The 26033-nt window shown below is 37.0% G+C and overlaps 5 protein-coding genes and 1 pseudogene across 7 annotated transcripts; 2 read left to right on the plus strand and 4 right to left on the minus strand.

The window, feature by feature from the left end:
- Positions 1 to 941: 941 nt before the first annotated feature.
- On the minus strand, positions 942 to 2864 carry LOC114522285. The gene is made up of 6 exons (XM_028542940.1): positions 2701 to 2864; positions 2420 to 2532; positions 2188 to 2253; positions 1393 to 1467; positions 1193 to 1258; positions 942 to 1055 (listed from the first exon to the last, which is right to left on the minus strand). Exons 1-5 carry the CDS (start codon positions 2769 to 2771, stop codon positions 1200 to 1202), a joined length of 384 nt encoding a protein of 127 aa, XP_028398741.1. The 5' UTR covers positions 2772 to 2864; the 3' UTR covers positions 942 to 1055; positions 1193 to 1199.
- A 5194-nt stretch (positions 2865 to 8058) lies between these two features.
- Positions 8059 to 11675, plus strand: LOC114522361. Its single transcript, XM_028543032.1, has 11 exons — positions 8059 to 8155; positions 8270 to 8525; positions 8769 to 8888; positions 9010 to 9096; positions 9140 to 9146; positions 9360 to 9568; positions 10101 to 10265; positions 10521 to 10604; positions 10798 to 10878; positions 10959 to 11047; positions 11325 to 11675. The coding sequence occupies exons 1-11, from the start codon at positions 8059 to 8061 to the stop codon at positions 11402 to 11404; spliced, it is 1275 nt and encodes a 424-aa protein (XP_028398833.1). The 3' UTR covers positions 11405 to 11675.
- LOC114522323 lies at positions 10002 to 15800 on the minus strand (annotated as a pseudogene).
- Positions 15801 to 16247: 447 nt separating this feature from the next.
- LOC114522292 lies at positions 16248 to 17750 on the minus strand. The gene is made up of 5 exons (XM_028542952.1): positions 17593 to 17750; positions 17363 to 17453; positions 17036 to 17266; positions 16891 to 16952; positions 16248 to 16660 (listed from the first exon to the last, which is right to left on the minus strand). The coding sequence occupies exons 1-5, from the start codon at positions 17719 to 17721 to the stop codon at positions 16391 to 16393; spliced, it is 783 nt and encodes a 260-aa protein (XP_028398753.1). The 5' UTR covers positions 17722 to 17750; the 3' UTR covers positions 16248 to 16390.
- A 102-nt stretch (positions 17751 to 17852) lies between these two features.
- LOC114522290 (splicing factor, arginine/serine-rich 15-like) lies at positions 17853 to 24170 on the plus strand. Of its 2 annotated transcripts, XM_028542948.1 has the most exons (10): positions 17853 to 17888; positions 17965 to 18044; positions 19087 to 19203; positions 19353 to 19449; positions 19526 to 19642; positions 19892 to 19940; positions 20420 to 20797; positions 21375 to 21576; positions 21878 to 22607; positions 23183 to 24170. In XM_028542948.1, exons 1-10 carry the CDS (start codon positions 17874 to 17876, stop codon positions 23930 to 23932), a joined length of 2535 nt encoding a protein of 844 aa, XP_028398749.1. In that variant the 5' UTR covers positions 17853 to 17873; the 3' UTR covers positions 23933 to 24170. The 2 variants fall into 2 exon arrangements, with proteins under 2 accessions (XP_028398749.1, XP_028398750.1); XM_028542949.1 differs by lacking the exons at positions 17853 to 17888; positions 17965 to 18044; positions 19087 to 19203; positions 19353 to 19449 and adding an exon at positions 20054 to 20203 and having other exon boundaries at positions 19549 to 19940.
- Positions 22616 to 26014, minus strand: LOC114522293 (G patch domain-containing protein 11-like). Of its 2 annotated transcripts, XR_003686888.1 has the most exons (7): positions 25525 to 25881; positions 25380 to 25421; positions 25099 to 25310; positions 24877 to 24978; positions 24716 to 24797; positions 24521 to 24644; positions 22616 to 22709 (listed from the first exon to the last, which is right to left on the minus strand). XR_003686888.1 is itself a non-coding variant. In XM_028542953.1 (6 exons), the coding sequence occupies exons 1-6, from the start codon at positions 25799 to 25801 to the stop codon at positions 24589 to 24591; spliced, it is 771 nt and encodes a 256-aa protein (XP_028398754.1). In that variant the 5' UTR covers positions 25802 to 26014; the 3' UTR covers positions 24131 to 24588. The 2 variants fall into 2 exon arrangements, 1 of the variants encoding a protein (XP_028398754.1); XM_028542953.1 differs by lacking the exon at positions 22616 to 22709 and having other exon boundaries at positions 24131 to 24644; positions 25525 to 26014.
- Between the last annotated feature and the right edge of the window lie 19 nt (positions 26015 to 26033).

Raw genomic sequence — 26033 nt, forward strand, 5'->3', positions numbered from 1 at the left:
GATTATGTATTCAACTCAGGATGATCGTCTCCTTGAAATTAAAAGCCAATTGGTTTTTAAATTGAAAGCAATGGCGTTTTGATCAGTCATTAATCAAAAAACAATTGATTTTGGAAATAACATGCATTAAGGGTGTTTATAGGAATATGTATACTCAATTTCATGAAGATACATATATCCGTCTATTATATAGATGAATCTTTGCAGTTTAAATGTTTGTTGTTTTCAAATTTCCAATTTGCTATAGATAAATGATTGCATGAGATAAAAAAGGTTCGATTGATCAACGAAATGTCTGTTTTCCGATGAATTATAACGAAGATTTAGGCTCGGATGGTAATATTAGCATGATATAATGAGTATGTACAACTGATAACACACGAACTGCCTTATTGAGATGGTACATTATAGTTAAAAAAGATAAAATACGTGAGAATTATATATCATGTTGAAATGAAATTAATTAATCATTTGACTGCGTGAAATACAATGTCAAAATGCATGATAATGATTATGTTTATCGGTTGTGAGAAAGCTTTTAGACATTCCTTATTTAACCTTTCTTTATATAACTGAATATGCAAAATAAATTTAAAATTTTATTCAAACATGAAATAACAAGGAATCAAACTATCCATTATTCTGAAATAAAGCCTGATTCTCGCTGAGAGTTGGCATCTTTCATCTTATAAAAAATTTCTACAATAAATATTCATTATTATATTGCATGTGAGGCGAAATTTGTTGATTAGCAGACAGAAACGACATAGAATAATCTCACATTCGCTGCTTATAGCCTTATAAATCTTCATTTTGAGAAATCTATGCTTCGCGGTTGAGGGAAGGCCTGAGCTCAAGAAAAGAGAAATGGTTTAGATTTACTGTGGAGTTTGCAACAGCGGAAAGAAGGTCGAACCAAATCATGTAATATATAGACTCTCTTGATGCAGGTAATACTTTTATTTATTCACTCATTTTTACCATTACAAGTCACTAAAACAACTATATTTCTCTTTTATTTGCTTGTAATTCTCACATTTTCATCCGTCCAAATCCTGAAAAGAAGACGATTCATTGTAATAATGACATAACCTACGATTCAATAAGCAACATTACACACACGTTGCCATAAAAAAATTCAGTAAAATTGTATCAACGAAAATTTGAGCTTAGCTACTTTATAGTCACTTACCTTCTCTTTAGATATAGGGTTTGATACAATTATCACACAAATTACCAATTACAAATCTCGCATATTCTTAATTGGAAAAGACAACATTTCACAAAATGAGGACAATTGCGATGAAAACAAAAAGGAAAAGTTTTTCATGATACGAGTTCCGCATTGGACTTCGTATGAACAATTATTAAGATCAATAAAATTACACTCACTGTTATTGCAAAAGTCACCAAGTTGTTGCTTGATCGAATCCATACTCATGAACCATCGCTGTTGAATCTCAGACTCTTCATTTGTAAAAACAAAAAAAAAATGTTTCGGAAACAAACCAGAAGTATGTCCAGTGAAGCTGAGCAGGGACAGCCCCCACCCGGCCTGAGAGCTAGAGACGGGTCAGACAGCCCCCTCCTGAGAGCTAGCCGACATTTCAGGTACATCAGCTCCATTTCCCATATGTACGCTCTGGCGGAAATTCAGTCCTGGCAGTAGGTGCAGGGTCAAACTTCAAAGCGTCACAAATTTCCGACAATGCTTCTTAATCCCTTTGCTTTTGACCTATAAAACTATACTAGTTTCCTTTCGTCGATTTTGAGAAAAAAACAACGATTCAGCTATTTGTCAAACTATTTACATGCGATGTAATGTTTGAAATTCCCTTCGGTAAAGCTCTAAAATTGATTTTCAAAGAATGATATCCACTGAAAATTGGGATTTATGTAGGCTGTTCAGCCTGTCCACCAATGTATATGAAATAAGTCATACTTTTTTCTCAATTTCTGTATATTCAATTGTCTTCGAAATTCCGACAAAACCCAAAATTTCCAACAAAGCGCTTATTTTACGAAAGAGGAGTGGGGGGAGCTGAGGGCACGGGGATATTCCCGCCACCGTCTGTACATTCTGGGTAGTGGGTACCGCTATGCATTGTACAAAATTAATTCCTGTGCCTGTAAAATAAACGATTTCGAATATAGTAAAAAATCATATATATATTTATATATATTCACCTTCATCACCGACAAACCCACCAACTGCCGTGGCACACCCGCATATGCTTTGCACATTGGAAGACACTATATAGAAAAAACAAACTTTTTTGGCGCCCCATTGAAAATTTTTACAATCATATAGTCAGCCCAAATTTGCGTGATAATTTTTACGCGACAATAATGTTCGTTTCATGGCATGATAACGGGAGCCATGTTCGAATAACTTCAAAATCAATTAGTCATTACTTACATGAGTTAAGTTTACACACTTGTGACAATAATACGGATATTCCTTTCGACAATGCTTTTTTTATCAGCCAAGCTCCGACGAACCTCTTGTCTTGAACCTCTTTGCCATCATTGCTATATAAGAACAAAGAAAATGCCAATGGAAAAAAAACATGCAACAGAGAGTTGCTTTTCATCACGCTCAAAAAGTCATAAATTTCGTCTAATGCAGAGTTTTGTGGAGATGGGAAGCAATGTTAACGCTATAATATACATGTAAATGCCCTATTTTAGGATTCTTACCTAGCCAACGGCACAGCGAACGACATTGCAAACAACGCGCAAAGCAAAATGAAAACTTGTGAAAATTTCATTGTTTCAGCACAGGTAAATCACGACGGTTTTAAAGACTCTCGAAAAAAAAATCTGGATACTTCCGCTTCTAAGGACAATCCTGAAATGCAGGATGATTGCCAACTCTCTCGCTTTTTATGCAATTTCTAAAAATTGCCATCTTCAAAAATGTACACACGCAACGTTCTTAAAATTACTAAAATAATTACTTTGAGTGTTCTCACTTTAGCTATATGTATTCAGCCAGTTTAAAAGTCTATCTTCTGAAATTGAGGATATACCGCAAATGTAAATACAGACAAATTGTTAACCACTGAACAATTTTTCTAAATTACGAAGAAAATTGCCTTTCCATTAAAGAAATATTTCCTTATTTATCCAGTCGGTATTGGGTGCACATTGATATTAATTTGTGGTATATGATTAGAAATATATTTTAATGGATATCTTAATCGTTTTGAAATCATGATAATGAATTAGCCTCACCATGCATATGGTAGCTATCCACTTTTAAATGACTTGCGAGACTAGGTCCTGACACGAATATAGCTTTTTGAAAAATTAGCTATATAGATATGCTTCAGAGTCGGAGATATATAGCGCCACCGTAGCAATAATGCAAGGATCCAATCAGAATTGTCACAAAAATATTTCGACTTCAAAATCAAGACACATGGCGATTTGTCTTTTCTGAACTTTTACAAGGTTATAACTGGCAATTTGTCTGAACAAACATATTATTTCGCCCACTTAATCGGACTGATAATAAAGAAGCCGACCCTCAAAAAATTAGCATGCATTGCGCACGGCCTGGTGTGTTGTTTACAAAGTGAAATTACTTTATATTTACTCCCAATAAACAGTAATTAATCTTCCTAATATGCACTGTTTGTCGGTGGCGGGAAAATGCACAAAATATTTAATGGTGTTTATAGAAGTTAGAAAACAAGAACAATAAACAGTATTTGTGCCAATTATTAACAGTGAGCTTCCTGTATACTCGTTGCAAAATTACTAATTTTTAATCTATTCATCGATTTTTACAATCCATTTGATATAAGACAAATAAGACCACTATACAAGACTTATATTCCAGTCACTTCCTCGTTTAACTCTGAATAATTCACATGATCCGTATCGGCCTAAAAAATATAGCAAAACAGTTAGAATAAACATAGATTATCGTACATACATACAGAAGAACTTGGAGTACAGTAGACTTTGTCTTTGAGCAAGTCTTTTCACTCGAATAATTTGTGATAATAAAATGGGCCAGGCCATCCTGAATCAACTTACCCAAAATCTTCAGTTGCCATTCTTATAGAGACGAAAACAATCACATAATCCTTTGGCCCTTTTGGGATCAACACCTGCAAGATTTTTTAGCAAAATTACGCATTCGCGTTTCATTTGTATTCATTTACGCCATGTTAGTGTACTGCAGTATCCAAGTATCCAACGAATTGTTTTCCAAGACCTCTTTATATGCATTTAATTACATTAAAGTTTCTATGCTTAAGTGACATATATTGCTCAAACTATCTAATGATTCTGCGTGTGATTCTTGTTTTGAATTCCTGCAGTTGAAACATTTAGAATTTAAATTTCCCCACACTATCAGTAGTCAGAGAAAACTGAGGATATGCTTGATAGGAGTATTTGGGTAAATACATGCAGGTGAGATTTGTAATAAGTTTATTTTGATCAACTCGTTACGATGAACAAACCTTGGTCAATTCTGCGGTTAGCACAAATATCTTTCGCCAGATCAAGGAGGACCCGGATATCGTCATCCTCTGGCCCCAGTTCAACCGTAGCTTCGTCGTTACCACTACATAAAATAACCAGATATCTTTAGCTATAACCTTTGGAGGAATTCTCAAGTGTATAGGTTTAAAACCTCGCGCTATAGTCATGCATTTATGAGCGGAGTTTTCAAACTATACAGGCAAAATGCATGCAAAATTATCTTTTTTTGCATCAATTCAAACTCACCTGTCTTCCAGCTGTTCCACGAGTGAGGCCTCGCCACTTTGTGCTTTTGAGGAGCCAAGAAGAACCACGTGTAAAAAGAGAAAACTCAAAAACACGAAGGAAAGTGAATGCTTCATTATAAAAAAATTAGCTTTCAACTGTGCGGTCAGTCTATAACATCAATGCCCTCGTGAAACTCTCATGTGAAAGAAATCACTGAATATGATGTGTTTATATACTTTCCCACAAAATGGAAAGATGTGAATAGTTGTTCACTCTAATCGCTTGCATTTTTCTTCTAAAATAACTTAATAGGACGTTTATTTGCATTTTTAAACGGACAAAGTTTGGCATGAGTGAATTAGAAAGACAGGGAGGCATGCAGTAAAATGTCGGTATGAACTCTTTGACCCTCAATTTGTTGACATAAAATGTACGGATGGTTTGTCGATTGTGAAAGTTTTGAGGATAAAATGAATAGTTAAAATGGACATTCCAATTACACCGACGGCGATGAATTTAGCGGCGAGGTGTCAACATACTAGACGGCGAAACAAGATGAAGAGAATAGCTTTGGAATTGAAGGGATTTTGTTCATAAAAAGATGATCATTGTCCACAAACATATAATTTAGGGATTTTTGTCTGAATAAGTCTTGCAGTGTTTATATGACAAAATATACGTATCACATTCTAGCTTTCTCCTTCCCTACAATGTTAGAGAGATACTCTCGGAAAAAAACCGGATTGCAGACAGTCCCAGACACCTACGAGGACTTCGATGCTGCAATTATTTTATGGAAAAATAATTGAACGTTTACATGAATGGTTTTAACAAACAAATATCGCTATCTACGGTATTAAATCTGGCTGTATAGCTGTAACAGTTACATAGAGTTGTGTTCACCTCGTGCCTATCAACGGGAGATGTTCCTCCCCCAAGCACGGCAATATCGCGTGATTCAAGTTTGTTGTTTTATATGGTTTAAATAAGCAATGAAAACTGCGCGTTATATTACCATGTAACTATATTTATCAGCCCGGCGTTTTGCAAGTCTTTGTAGGTCATAACTTGCAACAGATTAGATTGCACGACGTCGGCTGTTCCTACTCCTAGCACTTGTAATGTATCATTCAGGATAATCACGAGGGGTTTCGTGAAAGTAACCACAAATGGTAAGTTAATTTGGAGAACGTCTTAGATCTTTTGATATCATGCTGTGTCGTACAACGACATATTTAATTTGTTAACAGATAACAGAATGACTTCATGAGGTAATGTCACAGCAAGTCGCCAATACATGTGAACGCATTATATTAACTAAGGTCGTTCTTAATATAATATCAACTCAGTTGATCGCTGCTGTATAATTGTTTACAAGCAGATATCTGTTTGAAACGAGGTCCGCAAAGATCGCTTCAGAATGTGGAATAACAACAGCAATGCGACCGTATCTTACAGCAGTTTGGATAAACATTAAACACTCCTTTGAAATGGAACAAATTAAAGTGTGTTCATTAACAGATATATCTATTCTGTGGCATTAGCATAAACGTTATTCTGAGCGCTGTGTTGCCCTGAAGCCGTTGTCTTGTGCATGTTGAAGTTCAACGAATTGTTTGGTTTTAAAAGAGCAGATTGTGTTTAAAATTGGATCAATACGGGACATTGATCGCACGTAAGCATGACTTCCGTGCTTCGACGATTCACGTTGGTGCTTTTGGTGACACAGATATTACTGGATGTCAGTTCTGCGTATCCTATTGCGAATGGTAAGAATGATGGTTTCAATTCTAGCGTAAATCAACTATATATCTGCTGCTTTTCACCACACTGACAAATCAACACAAATAATACATATTCATATAGTCGTGGCTTGTCCACTGCCAAATGGACACGTCTGCGTTGAATTTCCAGCACTGGACATGTAATGTTTGTCCAGAATAATTATATCAAATAATCGCGGTAATTTATTAATGTCGCTATCTAGACCATATTACCCTTTTACATGCAAGCGTCTTGAATGAGCGCAAGGGAGAAATTTCACCTCAAGTTTACAAAAAGCCAATCTGAGTGTGCACATATATATTTTATAATGTATTAATGAAAATGGTTATTCCTAAACGATGAATAATGTAGTTAATTAAACAGTTACGAGGATTTGTTTTCATCGTATTCTTCTGTCGTTTTCCGCCTACAAATGACACGAGATTTTGTCTTTTAAAATCAATCATGATTTATGTATTTACGGCATATTAAACCTCATTGACTGTTTTGGTCAGTTTATTGACAAGATAACTGGAGAGCAAGAACAGATTACCACTATTTCTAACCAGAGCTTTGGCCTGCAAATACAATAATCCAACAGGTATCCTTCCATGAAAACAAAGCCACAAAAACACACGAATAGGCCGTTAAACCGGATTAATTTGCGATAACATAAAACATTAAACAAAGAAGCTATCCCATAAGAGATTAGGAAGTTCAAATTACAGAATGGTTTAGTTCCCATGATGCATTTTGTAGAGAAAACCCGAATGTGTATGCCCAGCATACTGCATCATTGGATTTAGAACTAAGAAGTGAAGTTTTATTTAACGATGTGGGACTTGACAGGAAAGCTTTCAAATAAGAACATTTAAATTTGTTTTGGAAAATATTTTTCTGATCGTATCGCTGAACAAAGATGCCGCTTTCTTGATATTTTGAGGAAAAACATCTGGCCTTTTTTACCTTTTGCCAAGATCACACTACAAAATACGTTTCCTAAAATACTAAGGTACGAATAAACAGAAGAGATATAATCTGGACAACGCTACATGAGGTTTATCAACAGGAACCATGTTCATTCGTACAGATTAACCGTAGCACTTTTAAGCCCCGTTTAACACTTGCAATTTTCGCTGCGATTTTCTTCTTTTGATAGATGTGAACGAGTAATAAGTTATGAACGCTCTGACGTATAAGAACTCTTATTTGAACATCAGTAACTAATTCACTCGTTCACATCTATCAAAAGAAGATAATACATAAAATTGCAGCAAAAATTGCAAGTGTAAGGCCTTACGTGGCAAACGTGCCAAATGCACCATAACAAGTGTTGCGTTGTTGTTTTAGGGGGAAATGAAAAACTAAACAGATTCGAGCGTTCGCTTCAACCAGGCTGCGGTCGAAAAAACATCTTCGGAACAAAGATGGCCTGATTGTTGTCAAAGGCGAGGACCTGTGGCAAGGGGGGGACGTATCGTGTTCGTGGATTATACACGTATCGCGCGGGACTCTCGCACAACTTCAGTTCGCCAAATTTAACATCGAGGACTCGTGCCCAGGGATATGTCGGTGCAACTACGTCGCGGTGAAAGAAGATATTGGGACAAAAAGACCGGTTATGAACAAATACTGCAACGAAAGGAAACCTCCCAGGGATCTAGTATCCGGGGCTAACAAAGTTCGTATACACCTCAGTCTAAAAGCCGGTAGTCGTCGAACTGGAAACACAAGTTTTGTGTTCAAGTATGCTATTATGTCAAGCGAAAAACAACAGAGCTTGCCACTCATGGAAACAAGGATATTCCGGGTAATGATAACAGCAATGAACCAAGGAATATTCGCGTTAGGAAACGTGTACCTGGTGACGAGGGTTCTGACGTTACCGCGCAGCGTACACAGCAAGATCCTGGGCCGAGTAAACTTACAATAATTCTAGCCGTCGCTATTCCGGTCGTGCTCATTTTCCTTGGAGTCGTGTTACTGATAGCGTACTATTATTATTACACAGACAAAAAACAGAAGGAAAGCGGGTAAGAACGTATACTTTTTATGACGTCATCATATCATGACGTCACCACTTGTCACGTAATGACGTCACAGCATATGTTGGATCGGTGATAATGATATAACTGGAGTGAACATATTAACTACTCTAAATTTAACAAAGTTGGTTGCCGTGGTAACCCCACGTGATAGGATCTATCACGGAGATGTACAGAGAGGCTGTACCCATTTCTTGATCAGAATAAGGAAATATATTTGTGTACTTTTAGAGAGGACATACCGAAGAGCGGAGCCACTATCAGTGATTTGATCATGAACAGCAGCGTGACACTGACACCGATGTTCAACTTGGGGAAAGCAAGACGTGAATCGACGCAACGAAAAGAAAAGTGAGCAGGAATTATCAGACTGTTTCTTTATAAGAGGTTTAGCGAACGTCGAATAAACCATCGATGCGACAGGAGATTGTTGGTAAAAATGATGCTTGACAAGAGTATTGTTTATTTCTAGAGCAAGTAAACTTTATGACGACATGTTGCAAAACTGGAGGAGAATGAATGATGATAAGAAGAAGCGAGAACTAGCCAGGGTGGAAAGGTAGGAATAGTTATCCTTTTCTAGAACTGATCTAATCTTCTAGATCAGAGGTTATTAAGTGACTTAAAAACTTTTTCAATGGCTTTAAAACTTTTAACAGACATTTCGGGTGAAGATCTTCTTTGTCTGTAGCAAACTCGAAGGAAAATCTCGTAGGAAAATCTCGAAATCTTTTTCATTAGAAGTGGTCCAAGGACGAACACAGTTTCTTGGTTGTTAATGAAGATGCATGTCCTATTTAGTTTAAATTCTTTATATTACAGCGTGAACACGTGGGAATCGTACAAAAACACAAACAAAGGCGCAATACAAGAGATGTTGAAGATGCGAATAACGAAGCGTTTGCAATGCTTGTTAGCAACGCCATTAATGTCGCGGCCGATACAGTCCCTCCTCCGGAAACCCAAGAAAATGGCGAACACGAGGTTAAGGAAACTACAGAGGAAGTTGAGGAAAAGCCTAGAACGAGCAGGTGGGCAGGCAAATATTGCTGAGGTCAGAGTAAACCGAGTCGATTCCTTAAGGCATGGTCTGGAAACTTGGCAAAATATTTTCATAGTGAACAGTTAAGATAGTGGATTCTCTTTTCTATACCCTTTGAAATATTTATGATCAATATTTCAAATATTTGTGCACAGTAAAGCTTGACATTAAATCTTGACTCATAATTATACACTTTGAAGTTGATCAAATTATGTCCGTTAACTATAATTTAATTGAACCTCAATATACAGGAGAAATTTAAGTCCGAATTTCTCTTCAAATGCATGTTTCTTTAGGATAACCAATAAATATAATGATGTTCATTATAGCCATTCAAGGTATCCTAAACATCGTGCATCGTTTTTTGCGCGTCTAAAATCATTTTTGAAAGTCTCTCCCAAAATGATGTTCATTTGGTTCACCCAACAATCTCACGCGATGAGCAACCATCGTCAGCACTATTGATCACCATGACGACAACGTACATACCGATTTAAAATCTTTCTTTAATCATTCCTTAGTATTTTGATCAAGAGAAGCTCCGACAGCATTCGTAACAGCCGTGGCTCCAAGGTCCTTTCCTGGAGCGATGTTTCGTCCAGCAAACCTGAAGAGGAGAAAGTCAATTCATACAAAAGAACCAAAAGTGAAACGGAGTTGAAAACGTTGCCAAGAGGAAGCGGGGGGTAAGCTTAAGCCCATTTTACACTACGCAAACTTTGCGTAGTTTAAACGGGGCTTTAGAGATCATGATTTAGTGCAGAAAACAATCCAAGTTGATACGTATTCTTAATTCGTATGGTTAACAATTTTTAACTATGGTTATGGCCGGCCAGACAACACGATAAACTTTTTCTAAATTCAGCTTTGATTCTTGAATACAGTTTTTTTAAAACTCTTGACTTAATTTAGTAAGGATTGCTTCCCTCAAACATTTCTAGTTCAGCTCATATTCCCGCCATTGTTGTGAGCCAGCCGAGTGTTGATGCCGAGGATGATGAGACTGAAGCTAATGATACTGATAGGTATGGAATTATATCTTTCTACTGCTGACAGATGGAATATTAGTAACACAAGAAAGCGAGGAGAGTATTATTATTCATCAAACACGGATTAATACTGTAGCTATGAACTGCCGAAGAAATCCATTACAACACATACATCAGGTGTAGCAGAATCACAAATACACAGGAACTAAGTATAGATGATGTTTTATAGATTAATCAAAGTGGACAAACACTGTCCTAAAAACCAGAGCGGAGAGGGGAATGAACCAAAGAGTTCCACAACATACAGCTGGTACGTTCGTATAAAAAAACTACCCACGCCTGTGGTTTTACCGTTTTTACAAACTAACGTAAACCATCTTGTTGTTGTAGTTCAGAACATGTTAAAGATATTTTGCGAGAAAGTTATGGCGAAGAGGACGAAGACTGGTTTCAAAAACCAAAGAAAAGCCCTTCGCAAGGCAAGTACCAACTGTATCTTTATGTACTATATTATGTACTATTATGTTCTATTATGTACTATTATGGACTGTAATGTACCATTGTGTACTATTATGCACCATTATAGACTATACAAAGTACTATCAATGTGTACCGTTATGTACTATTGTGTACCGTTGTGTACTATCGTGTACCATTATGTACTATTGTGTAAACGTAATTGAGAAGAAATATTAAAAAATACCAAATGTAAAGAGTCGAACGAACAACTGTAATTTCTCGTTATATTCATAATAGGCAGTCTACATGGAAACTCAGAGTCTAACGTGAAGTACCAAGCCATGAAGACGTCTGAAGATAATGACGACATTGATTGAAACTCTTCCCGAGTCACTGGGCAAAGAATTTAAAAAAGACGCTCTTTCCTTGAGGATTTAGACAGAGGAGCGCACAGTTGATAGCATGGGTTGTATGTACCAATGCAGAAAATTCTGTCCACACAGCAGAAGACCTTTTAAGGAGTATTTAAGTATAAAACTTATTCCCAGCTTATATTAGCTGATATATCGAGATTGGATGTAGTTGCAATCCTTTTTCACTTGACCCCCGAGTTTTAGGGGAGATTTTCAAGCATGCTGTAACCAGCAAAGAAGTAAATATAAAAACAGTCCAATACTGTTGATCATCTGAACAGTTCCCGGAGACGGGTTATAATTAATCATACTGACTTTCTATGAATGAAAATTTATGAAATAAAGTTTTCTTACCAGCTTTTTCCCCTCGCGTCCTTCATGTGTCAATACTCGGAGGCCAATCAACTTCTACTGACTGGAATTGAGAGAAAATATGAAAATCAAGTTGTTTTCTCATTTCCTCCATATCTTCCATAATTCATTCCCAACCTACCACAACGTCCAGTTCAAGTATATCCGTTTCTTTCTTCATAATTGTACAAAGGTTTGGCTGCGTTCTGCCAAAATCCCCGTGAACAAATTCTTTAATATATCTGCATGAAGTTCAGCGGTTAAAGAAAGATTTTCAAGATTTAAAATATCGAGGGATCTCATTTACCCGTGTTCAATCAACGGCTGTACCCTGTTTTACAACCAGCATCCCTCTGTATCCCTACGCCATGCCAGATCACCCGTCTCAGGGTGAGTTAAAGGACTCGATGATAAATTTGTAAAAGGATACGTTCCCGCCTCGGTACATAACTGAAGTGTGAAATGTTTATCATATATATTCTCCAAACATGAACAAAATTTTACGTTGGCGAACAGCTAAGGGACGTCTAGGTACACGAGAGTAGAAATTGATCTGAGTATCTGTATGTATATAGGCATCCACCAGGCCATTTAGAAATATTTTTTAATTCATGATACAAGGTTTTATAAATACCGATGTAGGACTCTGAGCGGTGTCTTTTGATCAAGTGTGACATTCTTAACAAAAAAAGCATAAATGAAATTGAATAATAATAATACTTAGTACAGAATTTCACAGTCGAGGACTGTAAACAGAAGTCAATGCGGACAATATATATTACACAGAAGTTAACACAACTGAAACTTTTGCCTAAAATAGTCCCTACAATATTCACTTACTTTTAAGTTCATTAATGGTTTTAATTCCTCTTCAGTAAAGCCATCAGGAACATAAACTAAAGCTCTAGAAAAGTGATATAATACACATGAAAGATTGGTTGTTTTCGCAACACCAAAACAAAGTTCGTCACCTTTTCATAATCAAAGTTATCTGCTATGATCTACTATGAAAATACCACGGACACTGGCGGAACTTACCGATATGTCTTCGTTTTACTGTTTTCCCCTTCTTTTAACTTAGAGCAATCTTCCCTAACAAAACAGAAGATGCTCTTAGAAAAAAAATTCTCAAAATCCCTGGACGTTGGGTGCATGAACAATTCGTGAAGTTTACAAAACCTTCCAATCATTTGCAAGTCTCTGATCTGTATATCTTCAGTGGATGAGTTGACTCTCGTCTGTAATTCCTTGACTTGCTCAAGAGTTTGAACAACTTTCCGTGGATTGATCAGCTCCAAGATGAAAGGCCGACCTACGGGAAATCATTGAAAACTGATATCTTCTTTCCTTGATCGCTACTTCCACTGGTTCAGTTCTTTTGATTCAAGGCAGTCCGTCTCTAAGCGGACTGTTCACTGGTTCAAATTCATTAGTTTAACTGTTTAATGCTGGATCAAAGTGGAGAGAAAAACTGAAATCTTTACCATTGCCTAGCATTTGTACATCCACGTCTTCACGACCAGCTGATGAAAACTTTGAAGCTGAAAACAATTCATAATTCTTTCTAGCAAGAAATGGTACAACCCAAAAACTTTTATTTCATCAAAGGCATGCAGACAGCCAAACACTTAGTGTAAATTCAGGAACATCGCTCACTGTTTGGTAAAAAAACTTTCTTAATTTCCTCCGCTACGAGCTCCTAAAGTACAAAGTGGTAGAAATAAAGATCAGATGAGGAGAGTGTCTTTCCATATTTGAAGCAGGTTTTTACGTTCCAAGGAAGAAAATTACCAACTTCAACTGAATGTTCTGTCATTCTCTCGCCGTTCACTATCCACGGTGATTGTGATAATGTTCGCGAGTACTTGTTATAACGACCTGAAAAGCAAATGAGAAACGTAAGAGGTAAAAATTTAGAGGCTAAGTGAAGATTTCCTGGGAGCTGTTTGAGTCGAAAATATTTTACGTTGACGAAGACATATTTGAGGAAATTATGAGCTTTGTTCTTTGCTCAACTTTGAGATATCTACGTTTATGTAAAATGCCCAAAAGTTACGACGCGAATTTCTGTAACATGCATGGATCTGAGCATGGCCGGAAACCAGTCTGTAGATACGAACCTGCAAGGAATACCGATGCGTTCGAGCATTCGACTTTTGTAAGTTCACAGTATGTTTCAACCATTGCAGGTGGACACTTGCCAACTCTAGTCAAAACAAAGAGATAAAATAAAATGGTGAGGCAATGTTGACTGAACTTGGAATCTTGCTTTGAACTACAGATTTGAATTTAATTGTATAATTTTCAAAGGACAAATCAAACTAGAGAAATATTTTTCAATTGTAACAATGTAAATGTACAGAAATTGGGTAAGTAATTCAGTCTGCAAACATACTCATTGAATTCCTCGCTAGTTTTGAGTGTCTGAATGCAATTCATGAGCTGAGTGGAGGTAACTGTAGGTTCATTCTCCGAAACCTGTAAGAGTATTATCAAATACACACAATTGAGACCTCATGCATAAAAAGAGAAAATTCAATTCATCCAATACCTTCGTTCTTTTCCTTGGGTGACATTTGAAAACTTTTTTGGTATTTGTCCTAAAACAGGTGAATATCACGAAAATGCAACTGGCCTACATTAAGTCATGCAATAATGTGAGCTCGAGTCTCTGGATCAGCTGACACTGCAGCTCAGTATTAAAATGTTGGTGATACTCACAGAAAGTCCAGTTCTTTCATGGCTTCAGGGTGATCAAGGGTTATGGTAATTGTGAATGGACTCTAGAGATATAATCAAAGATTCCAGGCTTCTGTGAGTCGTATATAAAGATATAGTTGGGGTGAAAAGTTTTTTTCTGTATAACTTCATTACCTTTTTATTGAATTCTACATCCAAGACCTGCTCGATTTGAGGGCCCCAAACAAATTTGAGGCATTCTTTGAGACGAAGAATATCCTCAAGCACTATCTCTTCTGAGTAGCATGAACTATGAAAAATAGCCTCAGCTCAAATACTTTCACATGGTTTTACAGACAGATGAAGAAAATTTACACATGTCTTACCCAAATTCTTTTTGAAGAAATAACCACATAGAATGCTACATAAATTAATCAAAATATGAAATAATTTGTTTTCTTTTAATCAGTGGTAATTACCCTATGGTTAAATATGTAAGAATCTTCTATTGTTCAAAAAATTTAATATTTTTACTGAATTAAAGTGAAGTGCATAAAATCGTTACACAGTTAAATATTTGCACACACACTTACATGACGAAAGGTTAGGATTGGAGGGGAAAAGATCGCTGTTGCAAAATCGAAATATTCATGTTCTGATGATTTGACAGCATCGCAAATCTAAACAAAACAAGCCACATTGAGCAGGCAGTAAAAATTTGTATTTTTTCATTGTCATTGGCATATGATATAGGTAAGGACCTGTTTCACCAAAGTAGATGTAGAATGTGGTTGCAGAAGACCCAGGCAGGCAATACAAATTGCTTCGTCACCAGATGATCCACTTTCTGTGCTGGGCAGGTGACCATAATCTGCATGTACATGATTTATAATTTCCTAAATGATTTAAAGTGAGTTTATACTTGATTTGAGTAACTCTGCATATAATATAGGAATCCTAAAGATGATAATCCATTATCTATATACAGTTTTAATAAGCAGTTAATTCAGTTTGTGGTAACATGCAGTTTCATTTTAGTCATACAATATAAACCCAAAAAACCATTTTTTGTATAAGAAGACAACGAGACATACGTACTTGATATGGTTTACTGTACAACGAAGAACCTTGAACACCAAGATATCTCAAAACACACCTTGCACAACAACGCAACTCGTACAACTTTTTAACAACTTGCGGAAACACAGACGAATTAACCGACATATTTGCACAATTTACTAGTTGATCGGCACCATGTATTGCTGGTAATTTGACTTTTTGTTCACGTTTAAATTTAAAAAAACACTTTTTACACCTTCACGTGGAGACAGAAAAATTTCAAATTTTGGATGTAAATTGTGGATACTTCATGATACTTCGTGTTATAACGAAACCAATTTTGGGTTTTAAACTGATATTGGAATATTTTTTAATAGATCTTTTTTAACAATTATTTGAACATGATACAAATAATTATTAAGCCAAAGTAATGATTGATAATGTAAATGACTGAGGCTTGATAATTCTTCGTATCATGTACATCTTAATTTCCTGAAATTTCCTGAAATTTGTAAGGGCTTCACATTCCAGTTACCTTGAGAGACTGATGTCATTGGTGTAATGTCATAACATATAAGATGGAATACACAAATTGTTTCACATGTTTTAAATAAATAAATAATGCAGTTTATTATGATGATTATATTTCTAGATAGAACTCTAGGTATACATATTAAAAAAAGTTATATTATGTTACACAAACTTCACTACAACCAACTCTAAAATACATATCATATCTCTTAGCTTGTAAGATAGTTATGCATATAATTTATATTGACTTGCTAGAATATATCTAAGTAAAGGTCTCCCATTTGGAGACCATTATATTATACACTAACTTCCTAAATCTAGAAACTCACACTAGTGATTTTTCCGCTTACAACTTTTTAGTTTTTCAAGTTGTTCATTTTGTTGGTTACCTAACAGTGTTGGGAATGTTTTGCTGCTCGAGTCTGGTATCGTCTCATCCACCTTTAGTTCCTTGGTAGGAGATTCAAGTATGGAGTCAAAGGAACTGGGAATTTTTCTCTCGCAAAACAAAGCTCTGTGCAATTCATTGCTCTCCATTTTTAGTTTTAATGTTTTAACAGTGTTTTGTCTTTCTAGATTCTCAGTTACATCTGACAGGGACTAGTGAATTCAAGAATATTACAATTATGATTAATTTTGTTAACACCTGTATTGCATATGAACAAAAATAACTTGGACCCATTTCATACACTGTATTCTACATGCACCAAATGCATTAAAAACAATGCCAGCTCATTATTTTAATATTGTCTTTAATGTACATTCACTAGCACATGTAAAATATGGCGTACGAAACAGGCCTTAAATTCAAAAATAAATGCAAGGAGTACCTTGGAAAACTGTGCAAGGTCTCCGCAAGCAGATTTCAACCGTGGCAAGCTATCATCACAATCTACATAATAATAAAAAGCAAATTTATGTTGTAGAAAACGTTTAGATCAATAATAAGCAGTAAAATTAACACCTCAAAATCACCTGGTATATCAAACTGTACATCAGTACTATCAGCATCATTTTCTTTTTCTTTTATTCTATTTTCAACGTTCTGCAAATTCTTCATTTCAGAATCATTCTTTAATTGAAGACCTTCTTTTATCTTTTGCGGATAAATCTTCCGTTTTTTTATTGTTGATACCAAAAGATCTTCGGATTTTGCGCACATCTCATTAACTTCTTTCGCTCTTTCTTTGTCCAATGGTTCCATTTCTAAATCATTTTCACATAGTCGTAAAAAAATATAAAGAAATAATAAAAAATAAATCCCTAATTTTCGTTCAAAACACTACACCAATAACACCATACCTTGTTTGACATCACTAGTAGCCAACTCGCTTTTGTTCTCACAAATCACAACATTTTCTCTGACCAATATTTCAACTGTGTCCTCGTAGAGCTGCAAAATTATCGGTACAGATTTAATATACACAAATACAGCAACATTCAGCCAGCTTTATGCCTTTATCATAATTTTGGTATTATAAAATGGTAGCCTAGAACAGTAGAACATGCTCCAACTAGACCACACCAGCTACCTCTAATAAACTGCTAATAAAGTCTTCTGTTTCATTGTCATCCTTTGCTTTCTTTTTCATATTATCTTTAAGTTTCTTGTGCAAAGCTGATAGCGTTTCTGCATCGATTTTCATTTGATTTTCCGCCATTTTCAAATATTTTGATTGCACACTGAGCTCTATACCACATTTTGTGTTTTTCAAAACTGGAACATTGTCGAGAGCGCACGAGCGTTCACGATGAGGAGTCGAGAAACTCCGAGGCGAACGCGAATCGAGATTCGAGAGATCAAGAAGACAAGATGGATGGAAGCAAGGTGCGAAAGTTGTTGATCTTGAAGGGTTTTTTATCTTATTTCGTGCGTATTTCAAGACTGTTATTTTTCATAGCAGAAACCGATCGTTCCATTGGATTATGATGATGACGATGAAAGTTCAGAGGAGGAAGAAGACGAGGAATTTTTTGACAACAGGTATAAGGTGCCGTTCGGCGTTCACGATGGCGCCAGTCTTCTCGAAAAGGCTGTTTTAATATCTTAAATATTCCACGCTTCTTGTTTGCAGTACGATATAAGTACGGCAGAGCAACGGCAGAATGTCGTTTTTGGATTTGTATGTGTTTTGTTTACAAACAAATGCAAATAATTTGATGCTAACGAATGCACGCTAGACGCGGTAGAGAATTGTCGTGCCCTGGGGGATCTATCTGGATGAATCCCCCAGGGTAATATACAGCCTTGTCTTGTCAAAAGTTCATGTAATTTCACACATTACTGGAATTTGGTAGGATGCATATGACGCATCAAATGACCCATCTTTTTAACCATCAATTTTATAACCTTCAAATTTGAGGGTTCATGGTTGGAACTGCATGCATTCTGTAAAATTTTTAGTTAAAATTTAGTGCCTAAAAAATGTATATAAACTGACATCACACCACAAATACATTTCAACATGTGCGGTTTCATTTTGACAATCGTAAAAACGGCACCTCTGATTTAAATACATTATCTAAACTGCCTGAATGAGCTGGCTGATATTTTAAAATTCTGATAAATTATTACAAAGTTTTTTAAAAAAATGATTGCCGCTTTAAACCAATATGATTTTCCCCAAATGGGAAAAGACATTGTCCAATGGTAGCAATTTAAGGTAAGTTTCTACCTGATACCATATATACTTTGAAACAGGTTTATGAATGTGACTGTATGGCATTTACATATACATATATATTAGCAACAATACGATCTCTAATTCTATAGATGTGTGTATTTTTCATAGTTGATTCATAGTTGAATACATCAAAATGATCGATACTCCCAGATCTATGCACGTTCTGATTCTATTACCTTGTCAACAAAAAGTCATTGCTATATCATAGTAATATATCACATGAATAATGATCAATAACTTGTGGGATCAATACAAGATTATTTTCTGTTTTTTCTCTGTATTAATGCTTTATGAAAAACTGTTTGTTGTATAATGAAGCATCATTATTGTTCATATTTCTAGCAAAGTCGACTGGCGGGTCAAAGGAAATCTGCTTCGGGGAAAAGATTTTTCAGTGTCAGAAAATGGCAACTGTCCAAGATGCCAAAGCAATATTATAGTTTTTGTAATCCAAGATGAGTATGTCAGTTATAATTTAACCATTTGTAATAAACATTTATCATTGCATATCACAAGTTAAAATAAACTGCATTTTTATCTACCTTTTAATGTAATATTTAGCCAAAAAAAAGCATTTGAAAGATGAACTTCACTTGAACAATTCTTAGGTTATTTCCAATGGGTGACATGCCGGAAATTTTATACAATCTTCTTGCAAAAGGAAAAGCAGTATTGTGGTCTAGCCAAGATAAACAGTCCTGTAAAGTAAGCTGTGATTGTTTCATTCAATTGCCAACTTTCTTTATTTGAAAATTCATCTTGATCCGCCTATTTCGTGCAGAAATCTCCAACGTTCATGTGCAGAGGTTTTTGCCCTCCTGATCCACTCGGCGCTGGCTTCAACATCAATTGGGATACGGTTAATTTAACGAAACTTCTCAAAGACCTTTTGAAATTGGTAGGTAACTTCCAGCAGGTGCACTACTAAGGTTAAACTAGTTTGAAAACGCAATGCAATACATACACTTCTAGTACATACACACATTGGTATTCTGTGGCGATTTTTGCGTCCAATTTTCAACACAATACACATCTCGTATCAAACCTTGTCATCTATCAGTTTTTTATGATATTTATTAATCGTGCTCCAATTATAAATGAAAACTAACAGAACTACTTCTGTAATTATTTTAAACATTCTCCGAAGAACGTCGCTAAAGCGCAGAAACAGCTTCAGGAAAGTAAAGTCAAAGAAGGTATTGTTTTCAAGTCATTGGTGCTTTTTCACTGCACTTAAGTGTAAAGACTTTGGTAGTTTGTTAAATTACCACAAGATTATCTATAAAAACTGCTGTAATTACTTTTCTAGGTGAGAAAACGTATCACACAACTCAAAAAAGAAGGGCGGTAAAATAATATTAAGATAAGAAAAAAAAGATAAATTCATGAAAAGGCTGGAAGATTAGGTATGAAAATTTAACGCCTATAACGGTTGAGAAAATGGTTGATCCAGGACCAGGTAATTTTATCCTATTTTCCCAGCAGTTGTTTATTTTGTTGACTTCTTTGCTAGACAAATTTTATCCATTCCTTAAAAGAGCAGCTTTGATCGCCTTTGAGCGAAATACACTGTATTCACATTGATCTAGAAGTACGAGCCAAGGTGCCGTACATCATGCAAGCGAGATATTCTTGCTCTGTATCCCCTCAAATATCTTTCTTTTTAATAATATAGCAGATGAAAACGAGGAGGAAGAAGGCGTGGATGAAAAAGGTTTAATCAAGGCCATGTTGGCTAAGGAAGAAGAGAAAGACACCACAGAGAAACCCGTTCAAGGTCCTTTGATGGAACATGAAGCCAATGCAGACGAAACCTCGGAAACGCTCGCAACCACATCGGCCACTCCCGTTACGGTGGCGTCACCTACAACTCCTCCCGTCACACCTACGACCGCAGCAAACTATCCTGTTTCTAAAGATGGTTCGTGCCCGCATTGCGGGTCAACTACTGTGAGATATATCATTCTGGTGAAGGATTCCACCAAGGATATCACTCTACCACCAACGCTTGATAAACTATTGAAGATGGGAAAGGCGTTCAAAATGGCCAAGGGTAAGTGCATGTTTACTCCTTTGCAAAATCTCATCACAGTTTTGTTGTTTTTCTTCTCCTTCATTTCTTTAGCTCATCTTCGCGAAAAAGCGCATTCTCAAACGCTAAAACGCACTACCATTCACAACAGCTTGCGATTAAACTAAAAAAATACATACAATGCAAATTCAATTGCCGCATATGCATCTTTTTTCTCCAAAATATTTCCCTTTTTCCGGGACATATCAGATTAAGGTAAGTAGTATGCAATCATACCTTTAACAAGGCCATGTACAGTACCGTATCAGTGTCAATGATGATTACCATAACTTTCAAAAAGGTAAAAAAGAAAGCCACCTCACTGTATAATGATGCACGCAGAATAGTTCTTTAAAAATACGAATAAATAAATCTTTAATTGGTGTGGAATAGATTGAATAAATGTAGAAATTAGTTATACCTGTGATAGATTTACTTTATTTTTATAATTATTTTTATCTTTTATTGTCATTTTTGCAAACCACAACACATTCACTATCTAAACAACATTTACAGTAATAACTGTGTATATTACCTTCCCATTACCCTTCTTTCCCAGGCGCCAACAATCCACCGTCATTTCAATGCTGTACTTGCACGTATGGTTTCAACTTGGACTGGTCTAAGACAAATCTGAAGAAGATCTTCAAACTCGAAGAAGAGTCGTCTAGCAACACTACGTCAGCATCGAGCAGCGCCGTAATCTCATCGTCGACATATCAGAATTATACAACTTCATACCCAGCCTCCTCGCTTCAGACGTGAGTTCGTTTACTTGGAGTGCATGCCCTGCGATACCCCTAGCTAACCCATGAGTAACACTCGTGTATCTTCTCTATGAAACTGTATCCCTGAAGAAGATCAAACACGTCACTGACTGACTTTCATAAGAAGGCTTGTGATAGCTACAGTATATCAAATGTGTTTTATCATCGATTGTTCAACATACCTGATGGTTCTTTCATCCATTCTTTTCCTCCACTTTCAGAAAAGTATTGTAACAAGGCACGACTCAGTTACCTTCCTTCCTGTTGACGGTAATTTCTCAATTTCTACTTTCAGCTCAACGTATGGTTCATACTCAGCCTATACTAGACCACCTCCCATGGGTTATCCCGCGGTACCACAATACGGTTACCCCGCGCCTGCCCCTCTCGTGACTCAACCAATGACGAGAATTATCCCCGCACCCCAAATGGCTGGCATGGCCCCACCTCCTATGGCTGGTATGGCACCCCAACCTTATGGTGTTGCCCCTATACCGTACGCCGGAGCACCTCTTCAACCATATCCAGGTATGGCTCCCCAACCCTATGGCCCACCGCCAACCGGGCTTCTTACGGGTCCGCCACAACCATTCCCTGGAGCTCCACCCAACCAATTTGGCCCCATCCCTCCTGGAAGTATGCCACTAGGTGTACCCCCCGTACCGACCAGAGTGGGAGCCCCTATGTACGGCATGCAACCGCCGGGTAATATGAACTTTCGTGGAACGACAGGCCAGGGCAATATTCCTGGAGTTATGCCTGTCAGTGTTTCTGGACAAACACCAGGTCCGTATTCTGTTCCCCTTCAACCACTTGCAGCAGTCCCAATGCAGGGATCCGGCCCCTACCCTGTACCCCGAGGTCTTGCCCCCTTTCCAGGAACCCCTCAAAATCTTATGCCAGGTCCAAGACTTCGAGTCCCAAATGCAAGACTACGAGGAAGAAATAATAAGCATTTGAAAGGAAAGCCCAAGGAAAAGCAAGTTAACCATGAAAACCATGGAAGCACTGAAGTACAGGAACAGGTGAGATATCCGTGTTCTTCATTACTCCCATATGTCCCGTGTTCTCATACACATCTCCTTGGTCAGTGAAAGCGACAACTCTGCATGGTGTTGTAATTGGAACTAGTAATTGGTTAGATAAAGGGTATTAAATTATTGATATAATACTCACAAGGAAAAATCGCATGGCCATTTACCAAGTGTAAAGTCCCAAAGAATCTCAACATTTTCGCTCATTTCGAGGAACTTTGGCCTCATGAAAATGGTCATGAGCGATTAGAATTGCGTTTTTGAAAAACAGTTTGCAAACACCGACTAATTTCGTTTTAGGAAATCAATCAAAAACATTATCGTTAAGTCGCCAATATGTGTGTACACTCACGTCTGACTTTGTTTCAGAGCTCCATATTCCGAGAGAGGAGAACGAAGAGAATATTAAACAAAATAAACTGAAATATGTCAAAAGATTTTTCTTGTCTTGTACGCAAAATAATCCAATCTTGTGTGAGCTACTATTTAATAAAGGAGTATATACCATACAATATAGTGTACTGCGTGTTGGTGTGTTAAAAACAATCACGTTTTCTTTTATCCAGTGGTCACAAGATGTAGGAGAGTCGCAGGATAATGATGGTGAAGAGGATACAAATGAGGACGTCTATGACCCCGAAGCTGCGACGAGGTTCGAGGAACTGTTGAATAAAATTGACGAAAAGCCGCCCGGGGAGGATACCCAGGCGGAATTTGAAGTAGCCGCATTTACACCTGATGAGAAACCCGCTGAACCAGTAGAGAATATCGTGGAAAATATTGATAAAAGCGATGGAACAATCGAGAAAGCAGCTGCGGTAAGCGAGACAAGGAGTACTGAACCTGAAGCAATGAAACAAGATACATCAAGTGTTACTGTAAATAATTTGAGTGAAACTGCTGCTGCACCTGAGCCTGCGAACGTTTGTGAAGATACCAGCGATGCTGGGAACTCAGGTCAAGGTAATGATTCCAGTGTGACGTCAGGTGTTGAGAGCGGAGGATTGGAGCCGAGTCCCAAGACAGCGTCTCGGGGGAAATCAACGCGGGGTAGAAAACGTCAGGCAACTGGCGGGAGAAAAACGGCGCGAAATACAAGAACGAAGAAAGTTGTGGAGAATGCCGGATACGAGGATAGAATAGGAAATGATAATGATGGATTGACAGGGACAGATGAAGTAAAGAAAGTAAAACTGTCAGATGAACAAACACAGGAAAATACCGACGCTGATGAAAATATTCAAGAAGCGACGATTGAGGAGGACATTCAGCCCAAGAGGGTGACTCGTGCGCGCACACAGAGAAGAAAGAAATAAACATTGATGATAGTTCTTTCTAATGTAGATACAAGATGAAACATTCTTGTTCCTTGGGGAACTCAGCCTCTCTAAACATGGGGAATGAACTCAACATTACAATTTCCTGAATATAGGAATTTACAAGTGCTTTTATAACTGTTCTGTTAAAGGAAGAACCTTTAGTACCAAACTGTAATATATTGTTTTGTTAATGTTGTGATAGGTGTATCACTGAACATTACACACATGAAAAGTTTTGAAGTCTGTGACTATAACATACTACATGGGAAACTAGCCTTGAGTGAAATGGAAATGTTCTGCTTGCTTTGAACACTTTAGCTCATTTCACATTTACAGCTTCGTTCTTAATTGGTCAATTGATGTTCAAGGAAACTGGATTTCGATTAGGATAGATTTTGTTCTTCATTTTCATAATACAAACTTGTGGAACATGCCCACAACTATGGTGCCACAGTGTTTTTTCTTCATTTGGATAAATTGAGTCACAGAACTCTTTATATGGCATTGAGGTTACCGGAATCCCCAAAACAGGCCAGCATAGGCAACAGGATTATCTACTGTTAATGCACTGTCACTGATATTTACCTGAAGTAAAACTCCACGTGATCTTGCTAGCTGATAATGCTGAAGGTGTAATTTCTCGTCATTGCTCATCAATCATGAGCGGTCGATGTATCTCCAGGACAATGCGTATCCAAGTCCTCTTCATCTAAATATTGATCATAAAAAGCATTTGGTTAAAGCTTGAAGTGGGTCCAACAAACTCAAGATGACTCATACCTGTATAAGATGTGCCACACCAAATACAATATTTATGAGTTCTTCTAAGATATTCTGTAAGTATGACAAGTTTCTCTGAACTCTAAATGAAAATCAATAGGAATTAAATCACTTGGGTATCATAGATCACTTGGGTATGAAAATAACAATGACATAATCACCTCCAATTCTTCCACTTCTTCCTCATACACTTCATCATTTTCATCATCTTCATTTTCATTCAACCTTTCAGGCCAGAACCAAACTTCCTTGCAGCTCATGTTCTAACATAATAAATTAACCAGTCAGAGTTTAACCCATGATTGAGATTGAGAGGGATGCAAAGCCAAGTCTGAATCAAAGCTTTACAAAATGCCCTAGAATACGTTAATGTAATATTTTACCTCAGCCTTATCTAGCTGTTCGCATGCCTTTTGACTTTGAAACAAATCTTTTTCGACAAGTTTATTTGAAAATATTTCCTTCTGTTTCTCCCTAAAGTCCTCACGTTGTTTCGCTTCAAGTTTTATTCGTTTATCTCGTGCAACTTTCAAACACTTCTCTTGAAGTTCCTGTTTTCGTTTCATCTCCGATTCCTGTCCCAAACCTCCTCGACCTTGAAAATAAAAGAAACTTTTTGAAATTTCAATAAACATAGCAAAGTATTGAGGAAAAAGTACTCTACCTTCCTTGATTGACAGCGGAATAGGCTCTTTTCTACCCTCTCCTGAAGTTTTGAAATGAAGAAGAAAATATTTTATAAATCATATGAAATCTCCCTTCAAAAACCTTACAATGTAAACCCTACACAGTACCACAAGTCATCATACCCTGTTTTCCAAGTCCCTTTCCTTCTTTATAACCCATTTTCGCCAAGAGAGCAAAGCCTTTGTTTGAACTATCTATCGCATTTGACAATGCCTTTTCCCTGCGTTCGCTTTCTCGTTCTTTCAAAGGCTTTGTTTTGTTCTGTGCATCTTTCTGTTTTCTCTTAGCTTCTTTCTTGTACTCTCTAGCGGCTACACCAAAGGCAAGCCCAGGTCTGGTGTCTTCCAGCCCCAAAAGAAAAGCATCTGACATATAATCGTCTTCTTCTTTGGCCGCCATATTGCTTTTAGTAGCGAGGCCGCTGCGGAATTGCAGGCTCGTGCTGTCGGTTTTTGTGCTAATTTTTTGACCTACCAATAAGTGCGTACCTTCTTCACAATTGACCAGCGTAATGAGAGTGACAGTTGACTTAATAGAGTGCTTGCTAGGAGTCCCCAAGGCCAGACAATGCTCTAAGTGGCACCATAGGTTGTATTCTCTGGTCGCCTCACTTCAAAAACTGATGATCATT

Source organism: Dendronephthya gigantea, unplaced genomic scaffold, assembly GCF_004324835.1.
Source record: "Dendronephthya gigantea isolate DGI-Jeju-01 unplaced genomic scaffold, DenGig_1.0 000022F, whole genome shotgun sequence".
Lineage (NCBI taxonomy): Eukaryota > Metazoa > Cnidaria > Anthozoa > Malacalcyonacea > Nephtheidae > Dendronephthya > Dendronephthya gigantea.

Bases quoted from the DNA above. Each gene is read 5' to 3' on its own strand.
- LOC114522361 (XM_028543032.1), top strand. From the start codon at position 8,059: ATGTCGGTGCAACTACGTCGCGGTGAAAGAAGATATTGGGACAAAAAG. The intron at 8,156-8,269 runs GTATCCGGGGCT...GAAAAACAACAG, and splicing joins GGAAACCTCCCAGGGATCTA to AGCTTGCCACTCATGGAAAC. The intron at 8,889-9,009 runs GTGAGCAGGAAT...GTTTATTTCTAG, and splicing joins TCGACGCAACGAAAAGAAAA to AGCAAGTAAACTTTATGACG.
- LOC114522285 (XM_028542940.1), bottom strand. From the start codon at position 2,771: ATGAAATTTTCACAAGTTTTCATTTTGCTTTGCGCGTTGTTTGCAATG. The intron at 1,468-2,187 runs GTGAATATATAT...TTACAAATGAAG, and splicing joins TGGGTTTGTCGGTGATGAAG to AGTCTGAGATTCAACAGCGA. The intron at 1,259-1,392 runs GTGAGTGTAATT...TTTCCAATTAAG, and splicing joins TGGTGACTTTTGCAATAACA to AATATGCGAGATTTGTAATT.
- LOC114522293 (XM_028542953.1), bottom strand. From the start codon at position 25,801: ATGGCGGCCAAAGAAGAAGACGATTATATGTCAGATGCTTTTCTTTTG. The intron at 25,311-25,379 runs GTAGAGTACTTT...TTTATTTTCAAG, and splicing joins TCCGCTGTCAATCAAGGAAG to GTCGAGGAGGTTTGGGACAG. The intron at 24,645-24,715 runs GTATGAGTCATC...ATCAATATTTAG, and splicing joins GTGTGGCACATCTTATACAG to ATGAAGAGGACTTGGATACG.
- LOC114522292 (XM_028542952.1), bottom strand. From the start codon at position 17,721: ATGGCGGAAAATCAAATGAAAATCGATGCAGAAACGCTATCAGCTTTG. The intron at 17,454-17,592 runs GTAGCTGGTGTG...ATAATTTTGCAG, and splicing joins TTATTAGCAGTTTATTAGAG to CTCTACGAGGACACAGTTGA. The intron at 17,267-17,362 runs GTATGGTGTTAT...AAAATGATTTAG, and splicing joins TACTAGTGATGTCAAACAAG to AAATGGAACCATTGGACAAA.
- LOC114522290 (XM_028542948.1), top strand. The intron at 19,204-19,352 runs GTATGTCAGTTA...AACAATTCTTAG, and splicing joins GTTTTTGTAATCCAAGATGA to GTTATTTCCAATGGGTGACA. The intron at 21,577-21,877 runs GTGAGTTCGTTT...TTCTACTTTCAG, and splicing joins CCAGCCTCCTCGCTTCAGAC to CTCAACGTATGGTTCATACT.